This window comes from Rhineura floridana, chromosome 5 (assembly GCF_030035675.1).
Source record: "Rhineura floridana isolate rRhiFlo1 chromosome 5, rRhiFlo1.hap2, whole genome shotgun sequence".
NCBI lineage: Eukaryota > Metazoa > Chordata > Lepidosauria > Squamata > Rhineuridae > Rhineura > Rhineura floridana.
The window spans coordinates 24,104,180-24,130,265 of NC_084484.1; the positions used below are offsets into that span (position 1 = coordinate 24,104,180).

At 40.9% G+C, this 26,086-nt stretch overlaps 1 protein-coding gene across 12 annotated transcripts in view; it reads right to left on the minus strand.

Annotated features, from left to right (window-relative positions):
* Positions 1-26,086, minus strand: part of KLF12 (KLF transcription factor 12) — a 302,241-nt gene that overhangs the window by 21,753 nt on the left and 254,402 nt on the right. For all 12 annotated transcript variants that reach the window (XM_061629982.1, XM_061629993.1, XM_061629990.1 and 9 more), the window contains one exon: positions 9,964-10,121. In XM_061629982.1, the coding sequence (XP_061485966.1) occupies positions 9,964-10,121 (158 nt within the window). The remainder of the gene's footprint in view (positions 1-9,963; positions 10,122-26,086) is intronic.

Consider the following 26,086-nt stretch of genomic DNA (forward strand, 5'->3'; position numbering starts at 1 on the left):
AAAACTTACATGAAAGAAAGAAAGAAAGAAAGAAAGAAAGAAAGAAAGAAAGAAAGAAAGAAAGAAAGAAAGAAAGAAAGAAAGAAAGAAAGAAAGAAAGAAAGAAAGGAAGGAAGGAAGGAAGGAAGGAAGGAAGGAAGGAAGGAAGGAAGGAAGGAAGGAAGAAAGAAAGGAAGAAAGAAAGAAAGAAAGAAAGAAAGAAAGAAAGAAAGAAAGAAAGAAAGAAAGAAAGAAAGAAAGAAAGAAAGAAAGAAAGAAAGAGAGAAAGAGAGAGAGAAAGAGAGAGAGAAAAAGACGGGAGTGGTAACAAAAATCCATGATGACCAGCTAAGTATGGCAATGGAAGCCCAAACAGTCCCACTTGGGAGGGAACTCAGTTCTCACCAGCAACGAAAACCAGAGCTCATTGTCTCCTTTGGATGAAGGGGGCTTCATATACTTGCCCCTCCCCTCCCTTCTGGGAGCAGCTGCTCTGCTCTGAACTGTTGGGTTTCACCCATAACACTTAATGGAGCTAAGGAATAGTTGCTATTTGATTGAAGAGAGATCCAATCTTTATATTAAAATGCTTGAACAGAAATATAAGCATGCATTTGCATCTCTTGTGAACTGATTTTATACTTTCTAGGAAATATCCCATAAAATTGTTGCAAATGGAGTATTTCCAGTAGTGTCACTCATATGGACTGGGACGGTTGCTTGAGTTTCCTGCTGAACAACTAGCCTACTGTAGTCCTAAGAAACTGCTGTATGTTCATCAAGATGCAAATGCTTCCGATGGCATTTAATGTTACCACAATCAACTCCATGGGTAACTGAATGAGGAGCTTGCATTTATTTGTCTACTTTAGTGATGTCTGAAGTGACCTTAAATCTGTAACATATATATTATGTACAGTCCCTATGCAGCTGTGCACTCCGTTTTTCATCTTGTTCTAGGAATGTATGTGGGCTGAAGTTCTAGAAGGCAAAATATTAAGCAGTGATTTGGACTTTGGGGAAATCTTATTCTTTGAACATAATGAAATCATCAGTATTCCCGTGTGCCACACATGCAGACATAAACACACACAGACTACTATTTAGAAAGCCAATGGTCACTGCTGCAAATCTTTTCATAACAACCCAGAGACCAAGCACAATCGAAGGATTGCTTTCCTTCATCACTCCAACACACTGTTATGGGAGCAGCAATTTGGGAATCTTTCCAGCTGGGCACCATGTCAGACCTACAATGTAGAGCAATAATTCTTCAAAATGTGTGTGTGCATTTGTGTACACTTTACAAACACATCTTTACGATCACATCTGCACGTTCAGCAGAATGATACATTAATTTGCACTTGAATCCTAAGGTAGAAATTGGGTCCTGGGATTTTGATAGAACTTACTTCCACAAAATGGCTGCCCTACTGAAGACCTGTGCACAGGCTTCCCATTACCAGCTAATGCAGGCTCAGAGAACCTGCGACCCTCTTGATGCTATTGGACTACAGCTCTCACAATCCTTGACTGCTGGCCATGCTGGCTGAGACTGATGGGAGTTGGGGTCTAACACCTGAAGTGCCACAGGTTGCCCATCTCTGAGCTATGGAGTGGCAAAACTGGCCATTTCCCCTTTTCCAAAGCTCTAGACTGCAGCTCGCTTCTTTCAAATTGAGTGTAGGCTGAATAGAATATAAGGTGTTTTCCAATAGGGTCACTGTGGGACAAGCTCACTGCTGACTGATGTTCTCTATGTCAAATTTTTAGAAACTAGACCTGATCGTGCCCATTCAGAATGGCGTAACCTTCAGACAACTAGTTCGGCTAAACCCCCCCACAACATTTACCCACCCTGAGAAAGCAAGCAAACAAGCTTCTACAGTTAGGAACAGAAGAAGCTGCCGGATACTGAGTCAGACCATTGGTCCATCTCGCTCAGTACTATCTACACTGACTGGCAGCAGCTCCCCAGGATTTCAGGCAGTGAATTTCTCCTAACTCCACCTGGGGATGCTGGGGATTGAACCTGGGACCTTCTGCATGCCAAGCAGATGCTCTGCCACTGAGCTGCAGCCCTTCCCAAAGGCCACACATTCCTTTTGCTGCCAGTCTGGGTGCTCTATGAGCAGAAGATGACGACAACAACCACATTTGTCCTTTTTCTAGGTGCTAGTCTTTTTGTATCATTGGTGGTATCCTGTGGCATTAAAGCTATCAGTTTGCTGACTGCAAGAACAAGCAACAAAAAGACAATTCATGGAAAATAATTCCCTAATCTATACCAAAACCAGCTCAAGACATTTGGCTCTTGAAGCAGAAAATCGAAATGGTTTTAGTATTAGAAAATATGAAATAAATATCAAAATAGCTATGCTTTACTGGCATCCCAGTTTGTTACCTGAGGCAGCTGCCTCCTTATGCCTCAGGACAGAGCTGGTCTTGAAAGAACTTAGGAATAGCTTCAATTTTTTCCACAGTGGAATTATTACGCATACTCAAATATATACATAAAGCTACATTCAATATACTACCTGATTCTACACAGGTAATTTTCTGGAATGGTTTAGTCTGTTGATATTTCTATCTCAAAGAAGTAAAGAGTTCAGCCTGATGATGTAACCTTTCAACCTGGCAAGGTTGTTGTGGCGCAAATGGTTGTCGCCTGTGGCCAAAATGAACGTGGAGAATTTGCTGTAAAGAAAGCCAGAGAGTCTAGAGAATGGAGACCAACCCCTAAAGGATTAGCTGGAGAGAATGACTCGTCTCCATTCTGTCAAATGAAGGGATTACTCTAGGCAAGTAATTTTCTATAAGGTAGAGCAGACAAATAGTATTAAACCATTCTTAACAAAACAAAAGGTACTGAATGGTGCTTAAAGGTCACAGAACAAGTAGAACTTATTTTTCATGTCTCCAGTCATGGGTCTTACCTGTGCTTCCAACGATTGAAAGGAAAAAAAATCTGAACAAAGACTAATGACAGGTGCCATTTCTTATTCAAATAAATATCTGGAGTAACAGCGGAGCCCAAGGAATGCAGAGTTTGAACAGGCTCAGACTAAACAAAACACAAAAATTCTCTGCCATCCTCTTTTCTACAGGTGTCTCAGATTTATTAAAAAGGGAAATACTTTGGACCCCAGGATGCTCTGCCAATCTCACAGGTATACTGCTGCTTTTCTGAAATCTTTAGCAATGCTGCCAAGTTCAGGTCAAGAGCCCAGGAGTCTAGGAGACGGTGCCTCATTATATCTGAGAATGAAACCTTTTCTTCCAGACATGATCAAATCCTCTCAAATAAAATTAAAGCATATCAAGGCTGTACATTGCTCTTATGAAAAGGAGCACTCTACATTTTACTGGAATTGGTATAGAGCATAATGAGGGGCAGACAAATCCAAACTATAGGAAGCCAGCGTAATTTACACAGGGATAAATTATGCCAGTGTAACTTTCCCCATTCCAATTTCTGTTCAGGAGCAGCTGAGCCTTGAAAATAGAGTTTGACTTACATTCCCCTTTTGGGCAGTGTAACTTTTGCTTGCTTGCTAGGCGACTCAGCTGAACGGAATTCGGAATAGGGGTAAGTTTCCCCCTGCCCTGCTTTGCCCCTCCACCACCACTTCCCTGGAACACCACGTTTTTGGGACTTACCCTGGCTCAGTTGGGATGGAGGACTTATGTGCATGCTCTCTTCCTTTGTTTCTTTTTTCTCTCGTGCCAATTCAATACCTTCAGGATTTGTTAAAGCCCAGTTTCTTGCTACATCCAGAGTGGGAAATTGTGCTTTGATCTCTGACTACAAACCAGGCTATTAAATCAGGATCAGAACAGGGTTTGTTATTCTGGTTTCTACTCAAAGATTAAACTACAGTTTCCTGGTTTGAATGTAATGGGAAACTGTGGTTTAACAAATCCTGGAAATATTGCATAAAGGAGTTCAAGAAAGGGTAGAAGGAGCCCATGGGACAATACTCATTCTCAGTTTGATAAAATCAGTCCCACACCGGCACCCTCCTGACAGCAGCATCACTGCCGTTTACCGGGATAGTGCAAGGGTGGGGCAGGGTGACGGCGAGGTCAGGGCTGTGCAGGTACATCAGCAGAGTCAATCTGATGCTCCCACTAGTGAGCTCAGATAGCCCTGACCTTGCTGGTACCCTGCTCTGCCCCAGTGAATGGCAGTGCCACCACGATCCTGAGGGTGGTAGTATAGGACCACCACACTGATTCAGCCACTCCTAAATAAACATGGTTCACAGGACCTTGGATAATTACATCGGAATTGGCCAATGACTGCTAACAGCTGAGGCATTGATAGGTACTCTTCATTATAGTCAGGGAGGTTCAAACCATCTTTATATAATCATGGGCCGCAACAATATAGGTCAAGCACTCCTAATTTATAACATTATGAATCCTTCAGCTCTGACCCCTGAATCTTCCCTAGGAGGATGTGTGGACACACAACTACCTTAACTGAGGGTGACATGATGCAGTTCCATGACCTTTACCACTAGGCTATTGAGACAGAAATCTCTTCAGGGCAGGGATTCATATTCTGTGAATATTACACTGTAACATCACGTGACGCTAATAAATAGAATGCTACCAATAAATAATACAAGTGCAGAGTCATGCACAGTCATCCTTCCCACACTGTATTTCAAACTGTGGGAACACGAATGTGCCATGATTTAAGTTCTGCAAGACACTCTGGTGTTGACTTCTCATGTCATAAACCCCTCCTCCCCAGTCATTCGCTGTTTGCCAAGGTTGTAACGAATTAAAGGGAAGGCTTGTCACTAGCCACTTGCCTGGACTTCTGTGGTAAATAAGAATCCTCTGCAGGGCAGGAAAGGTCTTGTAAGTTAGACATTAAATGGCATCTTTTATTCATTTTTAGTCTGTTGATGTGCCACAAATGACTAACACACATACATGTTGAAAGATGGGCTAGAAAAAAAAGACCTGTGGGCTAGTATTTGTGGACACCTTTTGCATTTACATTTGTTTCTTGTAGTTTGTCAGATTGCAACGGCAGTCACTTTTCTCTATGGAAAAATGCTCTAGTAAGGCTGATATAATTTACACGAGAAGGTTGTTTTCCATTAAAACTCCACATAGTAGGAGGTATTAACAAAGACACTTGGCTATTTGAACTATGTATGCAGAGAGGCAGATTGGATCAATGGACACATATTTTTTATATGACCATCCTCCTGATTTTCACAGATTACTCATTAGGGGAGTCACTGTTAGCAATTAATAGAAACTACACTGACAGATCACAGGTGCTATGACCTGTAATAGTTTCTCCCTTTGAAATGAGACCACACATTTTTATTCATAACCCTGTCATAATTTACATTACACATGATATTTCATGGCCACTTCAGATGGTTGTGGGTGGGAGGCAGGGAATCAGAAAACAGAATTTTCTATTTTGCACTTTGTGACTCAAAATTCCTAAAGGGCCATGTTTATGTTTCCAGAAGCAGTTTATTATTAGAGTTCGCCCTCTAGTGGGTTTGATGTGCATATAGAGAAGAATTTTGATAAAAGTTGAAATGCTGACGGTAGGCACTCATCATTGCAAAGCATCTGCATTGTTGTAGATCCTGCTAACCCTGCTAACTCTCCAAACATGTCTGAACCACCCTCTGAAGGATACGCTTTGAGAAGATGCACTAGCGCAATGAGTTGGTTTTCCCCATCCTAACCCACTTCTTTATTGGTACAAGCACTGTTGCTTCCCATGATATTTAGGTTATGTTTTGAACACAGGAGATCATGTGGTGACTTCCCATGCCAGTGGAAACTGTTGCATGAGAAGTACATATTTTGTGAGCCCCATTCGCATCACCTCTTGGGTTCAAATGTTACTGGAATGGATTGGATGGAGAGGGAACAGTAAGTACACCACTCCTGTAATGGATGTCTGTTAACGTTAGGCATCCAAGACCTGTGTGTGTGTGTGTGTGTGAATCAGGAGACAAAGAATTGGAAAAATGAAAGGTTGCTTCATTAAAAAAATAAGGAAGTAGGCTTGGACTTTATACACTTGTTTTGACTGTTAATCACTTGTAGCCATAATGCATTTCTATTATCGCTAAACCATTTTGAGACAGCTGTCCAGGGAATTTTGTGTTCAATTTCCAAACAAGTGAAGAAAAGTTGCACACAGATTTGGATTCCTGAGTGGTAAGCCTGTGCACCACAGCTGCACACAGAGTTCAGGGATAAGGTAAGGCTCCATTCCTTCTCTTTGACATCTGCTTTTCTATGTGCAGGGAACTCTTTGAATCAAAGAGCATAGGAAGCTGCTTTCTACCAGCTCAGTTTGTTCATCTAACTCAATATTGTCTACTCTAACTGGCAGCAGCTCTCTAGGGTCTTGGGCAGAGGCCTTTCAGATTACCTGCTATCTGATGCTTTCAACAGGAGATGTCTGGGACTGAACCTGGAACCTCCTGTGTGCAAAGCATGTGTTCTGCTGCTGAACTGTGGCTCTGCCTCCTCCTTTGCATTCAAACAAGTGAGCCCCACGTACGGTCTCACATAATACAGCCCAGATAAAATTTACCATCACAGTGAGAATTGGGCTTTTGCACTGCTCTTTAAAAAAGAGAGAAAGAATCTCCAATCGTCGTCCATCCTGTTTGTCTGCCTACCCACTCAATGACTAGCTTTTCAGGAAGCAGAAGGTGGTGCTCCGTGCAATGTGGTTTCCAAAAATTCCTATCACTACCACCATCCACACCTTTCTGGGTTAAAAACTGGGGTGGGGAACAATAGTATTCCTTGATGTATGTTTGTGCTGACTCGGACCAGGGCCTCTAGCTCCTAATAACTAACATAGATGGTTAACTTATCAAATACATGATTCATTCGAGGCACACAAACCGCTTAGAAATTTCAATGCCATTTTGCTTCGTTCAGTATTTTGCAGGAATGCCTAATGGTGCAACCGCACATCATGAAAAGGTAACATTATGCAACAACAAGTTTCTGTGATCTGCTTTTTTTCCTATTCAAGCTTGCTCATCCTTGCGTGCAGGGCTGTCATAATTCATTTATACCAAGCCAATATTGTACACTAATTACCGCAGGGCCATACATAAATAGTTGACTCACTTTGCTTAGGGCAAAAAAGTAAAGACTCAGATATAAATGCAAGATGAGATTAGTTTGTACGGCATGTTCACAGTCAACACTGCATTTATGAGAGACCCAAAAGGTGCACAGAAAAGCCATAACCGCATCTGTGTTTGCTGGTTGAACTATGGAATGCCTAAATTGTGTCAGGCCTGCACAACATTGTCTCTGATCCATCAAGCTCAATCCTGCCGTCTCTGGTCACCCATGATGACCCATCAGAGTCCTAGTAAACTTCTTGGATTGCAGAAACGGGTGAGTGTCAGACACCCGGCAGGCCACACTACAGAGGAACGTAGGAAGCTGCCTTAGAGCAAGCCAAATGGTTGGTCCATTTGGGTTATTACCATCCACACCGACGAGCAGGGGCTCTCCAGGGTTTTCAGACAGGAGTCTTCCCAAGCCATACCCGAAGAAGCAAAGCATGTGCTCCACCTCTGAGTTACAGCCTTTCCCACCGGCAGAGATGGTGGACTGCTTCTGGCTTTGTGGCTCACAAGTTTCGCAGGCTTGCTCTTATGCGTTAATTTATTGAGCTCAGCCTGACATCTATTATATTAATGCATATGATGATTACAAGTACGCAAAAGCAATATGGGATCATTGTTGTTCTCCCCACCTACCGCTGCCTTAAAGAGGTGTTGGCAAGCAACGTGTTTTGTTTCAGGAAATCGAAGTCAAAAGCCATTTAGTACTGAAAAAACAGCGACCCCATTGTGTCTAAATACCTGCTTCGATATGAGCACCTGACATCCAAGTCCTTTACAAGGAACTAATTCCCACTGCTTTTAACAGAACAGCTTATTTCTAAGTTAACTGGGTTTAGGATTGCCGCCTGTGAATTTACAAGTGCAGGTAATTAAAATGATCAGAGACACCCCCTGATTTTTTTTCAGAGGGGTTTTCCAGCAAGTTCTTCTATAGGATGGATTTAATTAAGGCAACTTTGTGTTGTGAACTTTGTAGTGCCTTCCAACTATTCAGTGCAAAACCCTGTGGCAAATGCATATATTAAACCCCACACAGTGTGCTCCTACAAAGGGCGTGTGAATCGCAGTACTTAGCATCATTCCATATCAGGCCTCCAAAGGGCAATGAGAGTTATGAAAAGTGTTTGTTCCTGTGCGCTGACGTGCAGCTGTTAGAACCCAGAGGGCTAACTACCAGTTACTTCATGTTTCTGTCTTTTTTCCTGGTACGGCCATGGAGAGTTCATAACCTTTCTCTGGTTTTGTAAGATGGGATGGGGCAAACCACCATGGATTGATGCTGAGAATATTCACTCATTGAGAAGCCTGTGGACTCATCACCCCTTACTGGCTCTGTCCTTCCACCCTTACCTTGCCTGAAAGACACATGGAAACAAACTGCAGTTTTCAAGCTCTGTTCCAGGTAGCCCTCAGGTTCCTTGGACGCCTATCGAGGGTAATCATGGGCAAACCTATCTGAAAGACAACTTACCCACCACCACCAATCCTCCCCTAGAAAGTGCAGCCACAAGGGAATGCTGGATATGTTCTAAGGGTTCACTCTCAGTTTGTGAATGGCTACAATGAAGCCGGGGCTTGCATGAACAAAGAGAGTGCTCTAGAATGCTCCACAGGATCCTCTGTAATACATGAGGTGTGTGTGTGGAAATTCCTGACAAATGAACAGGGTTCCTCCTCAGCAGAAAAGAGTATGAGGAAAGGGTTCCCTGCGGGTAACATGCCACTGGATTTAGAGAAATGAGAAATGTAGAGCTGCGGTAACGCAGCCGAAGCTCTGCTCACAGCCGGAGTTCGATTCCAACGGAAGGAGGAAGTCGAATCTCCGGTAAAAGAGGTCGAGGTCCACTCAGCCTTTCATCCATGAGTACCCGGCATATGCTGGGGGGTAAAGAAAGGCTGGGGAAGGAACTGGCAATCCCACCCGATATATACGGTCTGCCTAGTAAACGTCACAAGACGTCACTCTAAGAGTCGGAAATGACTCGCACTACAAGTGCAGGGACACCTTCACCTTCATTTCCACATCAGCTTGCCATTTTTAAAAAGCAGTCATGAAAAGTTGTACACATTTCCTTTAATATTATGCATTTTTGTACATTATTTTTACTAATTTAAGCATTTGTATCTGTATTTTCCCCTAATATATGCTTTCTCAAATGCCTTTTTTGGCTAGAAAACTACATTGCAAAGTTTGGTGAAGTGCAAATGTTGATGGATAGCTTCATTTTGGTTCATGTATTGGTTTGGGAAGTGTGAATTAGGGAAGCTCACATTAAAATGCGAACAGAACAATCCCCCCCCCGGCCATCCCTAGTTACAGTATACCTTCCCTTGGGACTGATTGAACCCCAACATCTCAAGATAAGTAGATGAATTTATTTTACATTTACTAGACTTACAGTAAATAAAGTCAGATTGTCCATTGGGTCTGAATCATGGGCCATTGCCCTGGCCATGAGAGAATGACATCATCATCAGGTGCCAGAGCTTGGAAGGTCAAAACCAGACAAAAAACATTCAGATTTTTGTTTTTGAGTTTGCCAGCTTCTCCTACCTTCACTGAGAAAGAATAGGAACAACAGAGGTGTGCCCACATGAAAGGAAAACCTATGATTCTAGGATCACATGGATCCTGGGAATACTCAAAAGTAATGCCTTAGGTAAAAGCCTGATAACCTCTCAGAATGAGAATAATTACTGTTTATTACACAGTAATTAAAGTTCATTAATGTTTACTGTGCATTTTCACAATGTCAAGTAACCTGTGGCCGCTACAAGACACTGCCGCTACCACTGTTCATATAACAAACAGCTTCAACAAAACTCTTACCTGTGTGCGTCCTCCGGTGAGCCTTCAGGTGGGAGCTTTTTGTGTACACCTTGTTGCACCCTTCAAAATCACATCGGTGGATGCGGCGCTTCCTAGAGTCAGGTGATTCGGACCTCCTCTGCCGTCTTGTGCTCTCAATACTAAATGGTGAAATTGAACTGCGGAGCAGAAGAAAAGCAGCACATTAGACTGTCTGTGCCCTTTACTGCAGGAGAAAGTCAAATATATTAATATGAATCAATAAATTTATTTATTTATTTAAATTAAGATCACAAAGAAATGGATTGAAACTGTCACTAAATATTGATTGTTAAAGACTAGGGGTTTTTTGTTTTTAAAAACCCTTTCTCTTAACATATCTCTGTTTATCAAGTTCACATAGATGCGACATCTATTTTTACGGCTAGAACTCCCTTCTCACAAAGCAGGCCTGCACAACGTATGACGCATGGAGCCAAGCGCAGTCTAGCAACAACCTATAGTGGTCCAGTAGGGGATTCCTAACCTGTTTTTGCTGTCTGCCTGGGACTGCCAAAACAGGAGTAGGATGGTGGCTGGTGAACTGCATGCACCTCAGCAGATCACAAATTATGCAGGCCTGCTCTGGAGGTTGATTGAAAGATAAACCTCTGCATGAGCTTCTTCCTTAAGCAATGCCATCTTTTAAAAGATGGGCGGACATTAATTGAAACTTGATATCAATCCAGATACTTGAAAAAATATATTTTGAGGAAACACTCTTTTACAATTAACTTTATGATTTATAGAGACGTAATATTTTGTGAGTGGAAGCTGCATAAGATATAAAGGAAAACAGAAAAAATACTTAAAGAAAATACCATTTGATTCTACATGCCTGTTCATACAAGCATCTTGTTCATGACTGTTCATGTAAGATTCAAACAGGAACCATTTCATTTGTTTCAAGACATTTCTCTCTCTTCTTCATTAGTTTAGGGTTAGTAACTGGTTGACTCATGCAAAAAAACCCAAACGGATTTATCAAAATGCCAGATCTGACTTTAATAAGGCTGGAAATAGAGCCCTGTTCACATGTTCCTTCCACACATACACTAAACCAGGAATGGAGATCTTGTGGCCTTCTGGATGCTGTTGGACTACAACTCCAATAAGATACAGCCAGCATGGTCAAGGGTTACAGGATACTGAAGGTGCAACAACATTTGGAGAGTCACAGGTTCCCCATCCCTGCACCAAATATATGAAAAGAAGGACAGGATTGTGCTTGCTGACCCTGCCCCAATGTTGCTGATTCCACCCCCAAACACTGAGCAGGAGGTTCCCTCAGAATTGGAAACATCAACTGTACACGCATGGGGTTTCCTTTACAGACATCCTGTTCAGTGCATGACAGAGGGGAGGAGCCAGTGAGCGTGATCGCATCTTGATGAAATATGTGATATCATTGCACTGAGGGCTTTCCCTGCTGCTGCTCCACTTCAATGGCTGCTATTTTTATTGTTGTTTCACTGGCAGCCGCCTTGAATTTCTGCTTCAGCAAAAATAGGCGGGATATAAGTTTTTAAAACAATAAATAAATATATAAATGTCAATGGGTTGAGATCGCCTGTTTTCATTCACTAGGAACAAAGGAAAAAAGAGGAGGAAGAGACAAAGGTGCAGCTTTCAGCAGGAGCTGTGTTATTTCCCAAGAGTTTCAGCCGTATTCTAATCAAATCTGACAGTTTGATCAATTAATTTGTTCCTTGCATGAGTTAAGCAGTCACTAACCTTGGGGAGTGTTTTCCATTTATGAGTGACTCCTCTCCTGGCAAAAGTGAGCACATTTAAAATAACCTCCATGTCCTTGGCCACTTTAGGTAGCCTTATAGCATCTACGGAAGATGTAATAGCAAATGATTATCTTATCATTCCCTTTACAGTGTTATTACCTCCAACCAGAAAGGTTTTATCTTTCACTGTACTACCACTTGTAGCCGTTCTGTTATCACTATATTACATTTCCTGCTTTTTCCATCTTTTTTAGAGTTGCTAATGACCGTGGCGCAGAGTGGTAAGCGGAGGTAATGCAGCCGAAGCTCTGCTCACGGCCGGAGTTCGATTCCAACGGAAGGAGGAAGTCGAATCTCTGGTAAAAGGGGTCGGCCTTCCACTCAGCCTTCCATCCATCCATGGTCGGTAAAGTGAGTACCCAGCATATGCTGGGGGGTAAAGAAAGGCCGGGGAAGGAACTGGCAATCCCACCCCATATATACGGTCTGCCTAGTAAACGTCGCAAGACGTCACCCTAAGAGTCGGAAATGACTCGCACTACAAGTGCAGGGACACCTTTACCTTTAATGACAGTGCCAGCCATATATTATTTTGAAAAGGGGTACCTGATCTAGCCAAAGTTAAGTGTTTAGCTCTTAGAGGGGCACAGAATAGCCTAATATACAATGGACTGTGCCCAGATTTTCTTTCAGGTTGCTGACAATAGAAAAAGCTATTTCAAAATGTACCCCTTATTAGAAAGTATATTTTTTATATCTGTTGCGAACTTTTGTTGTTGCTCCTGCCCCTATACCTGAAACACATAAAAAAGTTAGGCATAGCATGGAACTACTTTCCCACAAAACCGGACCAGGATCTATGTGTATTAGCTGGCGGTGGCTTTATTCTGGTTGGTAATGGAGGAAATGAAAGCAATACACACTGTAGGAGGTATTCCATGCTAACCCTACTCGGAGTAGACCCAGTGAAATTAATAGTCATGGCTAACATAGCTCCATTAATTTCAATGGGTTTCCTCTGAGTAGGGCTTTGTTGAATACAACCCTGTGTGAGCTAGAAGGTTGGTGACCAATCTCTGGCAAGATGGGAGGGGCAATGCAGGGTTGACTGTCTTTTGAGAGTTCACTGGTATGAGCATATGGAGAATTTGCTCAATGCTGTCTGAGATCCTTTGGAAATGTTGAGGATTAGATGTGAGACAGGGCTCTCTCTGTCTAGCCTCAAAGTTCACCTTAAAGAGCCCACGTTATAGAACGGGGTGGCTAACCTTTTTCAGTCTAAGGGCAGCACTTAGGGTTGATCAATCCCCTTAGTGTGTGCACGTGCGAACACACAACACACATGCAGAGAGCCCCCCGCCATTCTTCTGGTAATCAGCAGAGGAGTGGAAGGGGGGCTCTTTCCCATGGAAGTGCTGCACTGGAGTGGAAAAACAGGGAGGAAAACCTTTTTTCTAACCTTTAAAAACACCTTCAGTCCCCAAATCGGGCACCTCTTCTAATCGTCTTACGGCTTCACATAACGATAAGCAATAGTTGTGCTGTTCTTTATTAAAACCACTGTATATTCCACAGTGATACGATTTAAACACAGTACAATTATTAAATGTTAGTTCATGCTACAGAAAGGATGCATTAGAAAGAACTATAGAGAAGTAGACTCATAGAATAGTAGAGGTGGAAGGGGCCTCCAAGGCCATCGAGTGCAACCTCCTGCTCAATGCAGGAATCCAAGACAAAGCATACCTACATAATCATAGAATAGTAGAGTTGGAAGTTGTTGATTGCTACCAAAATGTCAAGTTGTAAAATAAATGAGGGGAAAATGAGAAACTATCATTGGGATGAGGCAGAGAAAGTCTGAAACAAAATGGTAATGAGCAAGCCTGCAGCTTTGAAACAAATCAGGCTGGGCAAGATTGCTACTAGTAGTATATTAGAAAGTTGGCAACCATTTATTATTTACTGGAACAAACTAAGCCAGAAGAAGCATTATGCTCACAAGTATTATGTATGTAAAAACTGGTATCTGTGGTATATAACTTGATAAACTTCGCATAAAGATCAGCAGAAGAAGGCAATATGCCTAGCCACATCTGAAAATAAATAAATGCTGACGTCCACCAACACAAGATTCAGTGTTTAGATTTGAGTCCTCATAAATCAGTTTCCCCAAAACGTTTGATACCTAGGATGTAGTGTGTTTCAGTACCAAAACTGGAGGATCAAACCAGTATTACACCCACACAGATAGATATAGATATATATTGTGGATTTACTGAATCACCTCCCTATATATTGTGGATTTACTGAATCACCTCCCAGGTAAACTTTCTCTTTGCAATGACAGGATAGCCTCATTCATTCCTACAGTCTCCCATCAGCCTCCTTTTCTCCTTGCCCAGTCAGTCACGGCTCAAAGATGGAAATGTGCTTTCTAGGCAATGACAATGCTTCTGGGATTCCTTCACGCCTGCCAGCTATAGCAGGGGTTTTGTCAGGGATTTGCTGTCTCTCACTTTGCAATGATGTCATTTCCCATATACTGGCTGTGGTGGTGGAAATCAATACTTCAGGTGGTCTCTCTACCCTTATAGAGAGAGAACTGTAGATCCATTTAACATGGTGGCTTATTTTTTCCCCCAAGGCACCACCTCAGCCCCTCTAATGGTATAGTAGAGTCCCTGGACACATAGTTTCAGAATTGCTGTCCTAAATGAACAAATGGCTTTTGTGCTAAACTGAAGATATGCATTTAACCACTAGGTGGCATGAGAGATCTTCAGAGTGGGCTGCAAAAGCGTGGATTCAAACAGACCAGTAACATTATCTTTTTCTTTTGGTCAACAATGTCTGTTTTCCTTCCCAACTGTTTTTGCTTTCCTTGTTTGTACAGCCTTTGGATTTAGCATTGTTTGACTGATATATGGCAGATGCAAAGCACCACAATTATGGCAATTACTGCTTTAAAATCATGTGTGTGCCTGCAGATTTTTAATTTATATCACTACTTTCAATCGTTTTGTAATCATTGACTGTAAATAGAAATAAATAAAAATATAATCAAATTCAAGCAAAGCTTATTGCCCTTTTTTAGGGAGCAAGTCGATTATTCAGAAATCAGGGGTTTTAAATATTAGGCCTCTTTTCTACGTAGCTTTTGTTTGATTTGACAGTCTTTGCTGGTTCCAGAGAGGTACCAATGTTAGTCCGTTGCAGCAAAAACAACACACAGTCTTGTGGCACCTTAAATATTCAGCTTGGGTGCTAAGATAAGGTCGTTCATGGAAGGGAAAGTTTCCTGTCCCCTCCTCACTGTTGCAGACACCTGCAAATCCCCTCCAAGCCTCTCTTCCAGGGACAGCCGCACCAGTAGGGAGAGTGAGGCACCTGCTAGAGGACAGAGCTGTGCGTGCCATGCAGCCTGCCCAGTGCCTGCTGGAACGCAGAACCCAGGAACATAGGGAGCTGCCTTGGACCGGGTCAGACCACTGGTCCATCTAGCTCAGTAATGTCTACACTGACCGGCAGCGGCTCTCCAGGGTTTCCGACAGGGGACATTCCCAGCCCTACCTGAAGAGGCCAGAGATGAAACCTGGGACCTTTTGCATGCCAACTCGGTGTTCTGCCCTGAGCTACAGCCCTTCCCCTAAACTAGCTTCCCACCCCTGGGTGTGCAGAAGGACACCATCCTGTTGTCTTGGTCTGGCCCTGAGCCCTCCTCAGCAATGTGGGATGGGGTGTAGCAGGGGAGTGAGAGAAAATGGGGAACTTTTCTTCCATGAATTTCCTTAAGTTAGCTTTTCGTTAATGTTAAAACATAAAACATTCTCGAGGATTGATATGATTTGGATGTCTAAAAATCTAGTGAAAGATATTTTTAAAATGGATATATTACCAAAAACTTTTTCGGATCACAATCCTGTGATATTAACTTTCAAAAAAAAAATCTTGGATTTAGATGGAGACTAAATGAATCTTTATTACAGAATGACAAAGTAGTACAAGAATGTAAGAAGAAATTAAAAGAGTTTTTTGAACATAATTTACATAAAGGAACAAATGAAAATATTGTTTGGGATACAAGTAAGGCATTTATGAGGGGATATTTTATTAAATGTAACTCTGAATTAAAAAAAAAGAAACAACAGAAAATGCAATTAATTTTGGAAGAAATAAAACAAAAAGAGGAAGAATTGAAAAAGAATCCAACTAAAGTTTCTATTGTAAATCAAATTAAAATGTTACAGAATCAAGTATCAATGCTGACAGAGAAATTGAAAGGAAACTAAATTTTGCTAAACAAAGGACTTTTGAATTTGCAAATAAACTGGGGAAATGGTTAGCATATAAATTAAGAAAAGAACATCAAAAATATTATTTTAAAGATACAAGAAGGAGATGAGATGCTGACAGATAATGTAAAAATCAAAAAGATTTTTCATCAATATTATTCAACATTGTACAAGTGTCAGGAAATCCCATCTGAAAAAACAGAAGAGTATATATCTAAACAGAATTTGCCTAAAATTACAGACTTTCAGAGACAAGCTATTAATGGCCCTATCACGTCAAGAGAGATATCTGAAGCTATAAACAAAATTAAATCAGGAAAGGCGCCAGGACCAGATGGGTTATCTGCAGTGTACTATAAATGTTTGGAGGAAGAACTCTTGCTACCTTTACAGTATACAATGAATTCTATTTTGCAAGAGGGAAAGATACCGGATAGTTGAAAAAATGCTAACATAACATTAATACCTAAAGAGGAGCAAGATTTAACTAAAACAAAAAATTATCGGCCGATATCTCTATTGAATAATGACTATAAAATTTTTACAATGATTTTGGCAGAAAGAATGAAAATAATATTGCAACAATTTATCCAGGAAGATCAATCGGGGTTTTTACCTAAAAGACAATTACATGACAACATCAGGAATGTCTTGAATGTGTTGGAATATTTAGAACAACGAAATGATAAACAAGCAGCTTTGATTTTCTTAGATGCTGAGAAAGCATTTGATAATTTGAATTGGAAATTTATGTTTCAGGTTTTGGAGCAAATGGATTTTGGAGACAATTTTATAAAATGGATTAGATCGATTTATACATCTCAGAAGGCTCAGATAATTGTTAATGGAGATTTAACGGATTCATGTGAAATACAAAAGGGTACAAGACAGGGATGTCCATTATCTCCCCTTCTATTTATTCTGGTCTTAGAAGTGCTGCTTAGAGATATAAGGCAAGATAAAAGGATTTCGGGATTAAAGATAAAAAAAGAAGAATATAAACTGAGAGCATTTGCTGATGATTTGATAATTGTATTAGAAAACCCTTTGGAAGGAATTAATGTATTGATGGACAAATTAAAAGAATTTGGACCGTTAGCAGGATTTAAGATCAACAATCAAAAAACAAAGATGTTGGTGAAAAATTTAACTTTAAGGGAACAGAAAGAGTTAATGGACAAGACAGATTTTACAACAGAGAAAAAATTGAAATATTTAGGTATCATTATGACAAATAAAAATTCAAAGTTGTTTCATAATAATTATGAAAAATTATGGACAGAGATTAAGAAAGATCTGCTAAGATGGGATAAACTACAATTGTCATTAATGGGTAGAATATCTGTGATAAAAATGAATGTATTACCGAGAATGATGTTTTTGTTTCAAACAATACCTGTAATATCCTCTGATTTACCTTTTAAACAATGGCAAAAAGATATCTCTAAATTTGTATGGCAAGGAAAAAAACCAAGAGTTAAATTTAAATTACTACAAGACGCCAAAGAAAGAGGAGGACTGGGATTACCAAATCTGAGACTTTATTTTGCTGCCTGCTGTTTAGTCTGGATAAAGGAATGGATTTTATTGAGGAATAAAAGACTATTGGATTTGGAGGGCCATAACCTGAATTGGGGATGGCATGGATATCTATGGTATGACAAAGTAAAAGTAAATGTAGACTTTAATAATCATTTTATAAGACGTCCTCTGTTGAAAATATGGAATAGATATAAACCAAGGTTCTATTCGAAAACACCATTATGTGTCTCAAGTCAAGAAGCGTTTTACAGAAGAGAAATGGCTGGAAAAGAGAAATGGTTAACTTATCAAGAACTATTAGAAAATGTACATGGAGAATATATAATGAAAGAGAGAGAACAACTGATAAAGGAAGGATATAGTTCTCAATGGTTTGCCTATTTACAATTGTTAGAAAGATATAAAATGGACAAGAAAATGTATGGGTTTGAAATAAGTAAATCTGATTTTGAAATAGGTTTGTGTACAAATGATGAAAATACAATTGTGAAAATGTATAAACTCTTGCTGAAAATGGATATGGAAGAAGAACAAGTAAAATAGTGTATGGTAAAGTGGGCAAAACATTTTGGTTATAACATACAAATGGATCAATGGGAAAATATGTGGAAAAAAGGCTTGAGATTTACATTATGCTATAATCTTAAAGAAAATTTCTATAAAATGATGTATCGTTGGTACATGACTCCAGAAAAGTTGTCAAAAATGTATAGTAATGTTTCTAATGTTGGAAATGTAAACAACAAGAAGGATCATTTTATCATATGTGGTGGCTGTGTAAAAAGGCAAAATCATTTTGGGCACAGATAGGTAGGATGATGCAAAAAATTCTAAAGATAAATATTCAGTCAAAACCAGAATTTTTTTTATTGGGTTTTATGGATAAACAAATAGAAAAGAAATATGGAAGAATAATATTATATATGATTACGGCAGCAAGATTATTATATGCACAAAAGTGGAAAATGGAATCAACACCAACAACGGAAGAATGGCTATTGAAATTAATGGACTTAGTAGAGATGGATAAATTGACATGTTTACTTAGAGAAAAATCGACAGACACATTTCTTAAGGAATGGAAGCCTCTCTTAGACTTTTTGTTGAAAGATCAAAATAAAATGATGATATTGGGATTTGACGATTAACTAAGATAGCCTATGGAGAAAAGTGATCCTGTATGTATATATTAAGGGACAGGTTTGATATATATTATATACTTATAGCTGATCTGCGACAAATCGGAAGTCAACTATTTTATTTTTTTTTCTTTTGTTGTATTGTTATGTTTTTGTTGTTTGACTTTGTTTTGTTTGTCTTTTGAAAAATTTGAATAAAAATTATTAAAAAAAAAAAGAATTTCCTTAAGTTAGCTTATTGTAGGATCCAAGCCCGATCTGAAGCGATTCCCCCTCTCCTGGCAGCTCCCCCTCCCACATTGTGCAGGAGGGCTTCCTGACCCTGTGAAGAGGTTGCCGGGGAGGGGGAGAGGAGGAGGAGGGGACAGAAACTTTATTTCCGTTAGTAGTAATTCATGTTAGGATCCAAGTCTCCCAAATGTATTGTGGCATAATAAACTTTTGTCGACTGCTTTGTTTCATCTAAAACAACAGAGAATAAAACAGAATATTTAAGTGTTAATACTTCACACCTGATTCTGCCTTGTAGGCCACAATATGGAAGAGCAGAAGAGACTTGTGGGGCCCTCTGCCCCGTCACATGCACAGCCTTTAGCACTGCAAGGCTCTTGTGCAGACACGTCTAAGGCAGTAAACTGGTTAGGGGCAGAGAAATCATGTAACTGGAAGTTACCTATTTCCCTACAAATGTAAGTGCATGCAGTCTGCTTCATACTAGAGGTTCTATGTCTGGGTGAGGGTGCATTAGAAAGTGGTTTGCTTCCATGCCCAGTTTCATAAACACCCCTGCAGGCTAGGCCCATAGTCTCCATTGAAACAACGTAAAGATCTCTTCTCCCAGTCTGAAATGGAAATAGGTAAAAGACTTGTTTTTTCATATTACATTTGGAGGAAGCAGTGTGATTCCTCACTGTGGTCCAGCAGCATGACTCTTCATGCTGACATCTCATTACTCAATAACCTATGTTTTCACAAAGGAAAGTGAATGTGGTTACACCTATTATGGTGCTACAGAAGGGGAGCAGAGGGGGAATTGCAGGCATCTCTGTAATTGTAATAACATCCTGGGTACCATAACATCAGTATTTTGATATTCTGAGTAATGAACACTGTCTGGTACAAATTACTCCCGATATATATGCCAAAATAGGATAGAACTGAAGTAAAAGCTAGCTTTGTTGGCATAGTAGACAGATATCCAAGGTTATAAATTTTCCAAACTAAGGCTATGCCATTTATCACCCCTGGTTTGCCTCCAAGATCACGGAACCATAGAACTACAAAGTGGGAAGGTGCATCATCCATCTTTATGTCCATCCCCCTGCGGCGAAGCAGGAATAGAACCCTAACCTAACACCTAACAGAAGTTTTTCCCACTTCTTAAAAATCATTCAGGAAAAAGTTTCCACAAACTCACATCATTCATAACTGATTAACCAATATTGCAGCTTCAGATCATAGCACACTACAAATAAAGCACTGTTCTTCAACTTTAGGACCCTTGATGTTTTTGGACTGCAAATCCCGTCATCCCCAGCCAGCTTAGCCACTGGTCAAAGGATCATGGAAGTTGTAGTCCAACAACATCTGGGTACCCAAAGTTGAAGAACACTGCTGTACAGGACTGAAGCAAAGTGTAAAAGGTGCCTGCAAGGCACTATAAGTAAGACCAGGTGCTTGGATAAGCTAAAAGGCAGGCTTGAAAATAGCCAGTTACCTGCTCACCTCTGGTGACTAAGACCTGTCCACGGCTGGCCAAGCAAGGGGAACCTGGCTTAAAAAAACAAAGGTTTTTTAACTACTCAAGCTACTCATAGAGACAGGTCTATGGGTACTCTGTGTTTTGTGGGTTTAAAAAAACATAAAAATCGGCATTCTGCGTTCAGACAATCTAAGTTCTGTGCCAAGAAACAATGAATTTGTGTCTTATACAAATTATGCAAACTGAACAAATGTGGATAATCTCTTTTTATTCTGGTTCTAAAAAGTAAAGGGAGGGACAAAGAGTTACACAGAGCACTAAAGCCCTATCCACAACCCATGGAAGTCTAACTCAATCCCACTAGCTTCTGAGACTTCAGCAGGCATGTCCCACACAATTTCAAGAATGCCTTTGTGGCTACAAGGGCTAGACAGTCGCTTTTTCAAAATGGGCAACCTGAGCTTCTCAGGAGGCTCAAACTGTGTCCAGTACCGCATCCCAAGTTTTTTTCTCTCCTTCTGCAGAACTGTGCCAATAATTATAATAAACATAGATATGCATGGGTAGGTGGCTAGTAAAAAATTCCGTAGGCAAGTCATATTGTAGACTTATTTGCAAGATTGCCAAAGAAAACCAGGCATGAACGTAAAAATAAATCAGTAAGGAATCTGAGAAGCAGTTTCCCGATATTTGTAGGTGAAAAGAATTCACTGTCTCCAAACCCTGGCTCTTAGAGGAGACATTCCATGAATCTGTACTTCCTGTGTGTCTTAACAGAAACTTCTCCACTATTTTCTGGAAAACTCAGTGCTGTATCGTGCAACTCAGCCACACATGCGGGGCAAACAGCAATTGACACGGTAAAGGCAGCTGAGTGACAAGCCAGGAGACTTGCGTACAATTCTCTTCCAGCAGGGGCCTGTGAGCTAATCTGCTAGGTGAATCTGCTAGCAGCCACTGGGTGGCAACTGAGCAGGTAAGAGAATTCCTAAGCCCTGTGAAGGATGAGGGTGCAAGTGCCTGATTGCTGATGGGATCGTTTCAAATGAAAGCTTTCAGATTAAATCCCTGGCATCTCCTGCTCAAAGGTTATCAAGCAGAAAGCAAGAGAAAAGGCCTCCTTCTGCGACTCTGGACAGTCATTGCCAGCCACAGTAGACGACATCCCTGGATGGGGAACCTATATGCCCCTTGGAATGTTGGTGGAGTCCGACTCCTGGCATCCCTGACTATGAGCCGTGCTGACTGGGCTGGTGGGGCTTAGACAATGTCTGGAGGGCCATAGGTTCCCCATCTCTTGCATAGACAATGCAGGGTGGGTGAGATGGACCGCAGGTTTGACACAGTACAAGTCTGCTTTGCACAACCGTCTACATGGACCTTTGGATCCTGGCCTAAGGGTTTCTATTCTGCTCTCATCGGGGCCAGCATTATCATCAGGCAGAGTGAGGCGGCTGCCTCAGGCAGCTGATGTTAGGTGTCATGAATGGTTGCTCATTTAATTTATTATTGCATTTTCATTACCAGAGAGGAGAGAGGCTTGTGGGATTTGCCACCTCAGGGGCCCAAATAACCTGACCAGGCTCAAATGTTCTGCACTTCGATTGGTGGATGAGTGTGCCATTTCCTGCTCTGCCTCAGGCAACAAAATATATTGGACTGGCCCTGGCTTCTGCTGATGACGGTGTTGCAGGGGCCAGGCTCAGCACAATCCAAAATGTCAGGCTTTTGTATGTCTCATGACAACAATTAACCATGCTTCATTTATTAAACAGCCTAGGAATTATGAGTTAACTATGTTGCTCTTAAACCGCCCATAAATAATTCATGCTCTTTTTATTACATGATCAGGGAAATATAAATAAGGCAGAGTAAACTATTACTGGCTTGATTTCTTACTACATGAGGAACCTTATCTTGGTTTCATAGAACTCTACCATAAAAGGATCCGGAATGCTTTGATTCACTTATGGCACAAATGTACCTGTGCTCTCTTCCCCCAGGCTCCTTTCAATTTCATTTACAGCAGGTGCAGAAAGCCCTGAGGGACAATTGAGTAATGATATCTTTGTAAGATGTTTCAAGCCACTCCTCCATTTTCTGGACAATCTTTTTCTTTTTAATGCCACACTTCTGTTCCATTTGTAACGGAAGCCTAAGCCTCAAAATGCGTACCAACATTTGCACTGGTGCCATTTTTGTTTGGATGTCACCGGAGCTTAAAAACATCTTCCCTTGTACCAGGATAACATTGCTAGCTTAGCTTCCTTGTGCTCCGATTGGCCTCTGGACTAGCCTTTTGAGCGACCAAATCACATCAAACAAGCTTTCAGAGTCAGGTGCCCCCAAGTCCAGTACATTCTGCTTGCTTCTGCATTAGAGCTCTTGACCCTGCTATCCCTTCTATCCCTGCTCCTAATTCTTCATCCTGATCTGCACTCCTAACATGCTCTGGCGTACAAATCCTACTCAATCTCCAGAGCACAGTGACTGCGCAATCTATGAATGAATGGCCATGGATTCCCTAAGGGTTTGACTAAACATTACTTCTGAACGACTGCAATGAAGCTCTGACGGCATGCTTCCTTCCTTGTTGCAATGCACCATCGGGATGGGACAATTTGGAGTAAAGCGGTGGCTTCAGAAGAAGGGGTACTCAAATCTTCCCGTGTTGCAGAAGAGGTTGTTTGCCTTATTCCAAGGAAGACAGACACAGCCATAGGGTTTAGACTGGATCCTTTAATAACATCAGCCATTACTGCTTACTGCAGAAAGCAAGAAATAAAGGTAAAAAGAGAAAACTAAACTTACAACTCAGGAAGACTGCTTTGTGTTCCTAGGCCTAGATACATTAACCCTTTTGCTGTTCTTTCTCTCTACGTGCAGTGGGTATTGTTGCTTATTCCAACCCGCCGCTCACAATTTTGCTACTGCAATAAATGGTCTTAAGTTGCTTTCTCTTCCTGTTGGGGTTCCAGATCCAATGTCTGTGAGAGTAAACATGTGTCTGGGATCTATGAGGAAGCGGGATAACTGTGCATTTAAAAAGAAAGCATTAGAGAGACAGAAAAGAAAAATCATTCTTCCCTTCACTTATTTTGACCCCCTTATGCTGCTTTGTAGCAGGGAAGCCGGCAGATGAGGCTCCATAATACCCATTCAAGGATTATATGCAGTTAGATCCTGAACACAGGATCCTTAATGACTGCAGTCAGATCCATTGCAGACACTTATGATCAATTAATGTGTGTATAAATATGATTAAAACCTCTTTTTGGCATCATAGGCATCAATTATCATGAGAGTTAAAACAAATCTGGAACATAAAATAAAAACATACATTCAGAACTTTAACATGCTGATAATGAAATTCTGCTTCTCTCTCCTTTTATGTATATCACTAATGCAATTAATTTAATGTAGGAGATTCTGTACTGTAGGTTTTGCACATTGAAAAATTCCACTGTTGCCCAGCTTAAGCTATGATTATGAATATAAGCTAGAGGCATATATAATACAATATTTTGCCACAGGGAACAGAATGCAATGAAATGAAATCATTTTCCAATCAAACTTTGCCAAATCTACACTGCAGGGCCTATAGATTTTCTGTTCTTTGTAAGAGATAACATATCTCCCGAAGGACAGGAAAACATATTTACTCTTTATCCTGTATAACCTCTGCTTTCTTAACTTTTAGGATTTATTCTGGTTATCAGTCACTGAATATAGAGCTGTTGGTTATCCTGTATAACCTCTGCTTTCTTAACTTTTAGGATTTATTCTGGTTATCAGTCACTGAATATAGAGCTGTTGGTAGGGTTTTCAAATCAGAAGCATCAAAACTCTGAGATTTCAGGGGTAGGCCCTAGTGATGCCATAGGGGCTGGCCTGAGTGATATCACAGGGGCTGGCCTTAGTGATGTCACAGCGGCAGGCCCTACTGATGGCATCAAGCATGATACATTAAGCATCAACCACAGTTGCTTGGCACATGCAATTCACACAAAAACAATTCTCTGATTGGGAATTGAGATAGAAATCTTAGCTAAAATATGGAGCTTGGGTAAGGAACATTTAATCTAGCCTACTTGCTTCTGGAAAGAAGGGTTTAAGTGCCCTCAGGCCAGGCCAGTCGTCAGAAGGCCACTGTAGGAAGAAAGGAGCCTAGTGTTGTGGGGAGTTAGATGGGAGCACTCAGGGGTAAACATGGATGCCCCTGAAGGCTGCAATTCTAAGCAAACTTACTAAGGGACTAAGCCTCATAGAACTCAATAGGACTTACTACTGAGTAGATAGGGTTCGGATTGTGCTGTTGGTAAAGTTCGACTAGGGATCCTCTGCAAAGATATCCATATCCAAGCAGGGTTGGCAACCCCCTGCCTGGAATGCCCTGCCCCTATCTTTTAACATGGCTGCTCCAAACTTCTTTACAGATTTGACCCTTCACTTCAGAAAGAGGTCTGAGAAATGTATTAAGAGTAAGAAGATTCTCTAACTTTTTCTGTCTACCCTGTGGGCTGCTATAAACTCATTTTAACAGTCAACACAACTCCAGTGAATAATATCTGACAGAGAGAAAACACACATGGTTTGGTCTACCTTCAAAGGCAGCAGCTTGGGAGCAACAACAATTGCAGCCACATTTCCCAGTATGTGAATGCTCTTTTACCACTATTGGGCAAGAAACAAACAGCCATGCAACCAACAAGGTGCATCATCAGTGGGTTTAAGGGGGTTGAACTGAGGGCATGGAACGATTGTTGTTGCTTCTATGGATGTAAGGGAGTGAGGTTAAAGGTAAATGAAATGCAAATAGAAAAAGAAAAAGACAGTGATGATTTACTAAATGCAATCCCATACCAATCACAACAAGATTCCTGTAAGTGTGGCAGAAAACTCAGCATCCCACAACCAGTCAGGATTCCTAACCAAAAACAAAAATAAAAAAAATCCTGGCAGCCAGCCACCCAAGGTCACAGAAATCCCCATGCAGCACAACCTGACCCAGGGACTGCAGTTAGTGCAGAATGTTGCCGCATGATTGCTGACATAAGTGAGACCCTATCAGCACATAATACCTCTGCTCTGAAATCTGTACTGGTTGTTGATTTGCTACCAGGCCATGTTCAAGGTGTGCTTTCAATGTTATGGGAGCCACATGGTACTTGTTCTGCTCTTGTAAGAAATTGATCCTTTAGTCAGTGCCGGATTCAGACTTGGTGAGGCCCTAAGCTATATAAAGCTTGGAGGCCCTTTGTTAAAAAATTACACCTTCAGTACACATAAAATTTAAAAAGCCCCCCCCCCCAAATTCTGAAATTTTTTGAGGCCCTTGCGGATTGTGAGGCCCTAAGCTGTAGCTTGTTTAGCTTATGCCTAAATCCGGCACTGCCTTTAGTGTGGCAGTACCTACGCTTTGGAACTCCCTGCCTGTTGACATCAGGCAGACGCCTTCATTGTACTCTTTTCAACACCTGCTAAAAACATTTTGTTTAGGCAAGCCTACCCAGGTATGTAGAAGCTATTGTGTTGTTTCTAACTCATTGTGGGTTTTATTATTTTGAATGTTTTAAATACCTGTCTTTAACTCTTTTTGCCAGTAATTTTATTGTTTTAATTCCTTCTGTAAACCACTTTGAGATTTTTTTTACAATAAAGTGGTATATAAATGTTGTAAATAAAATACAT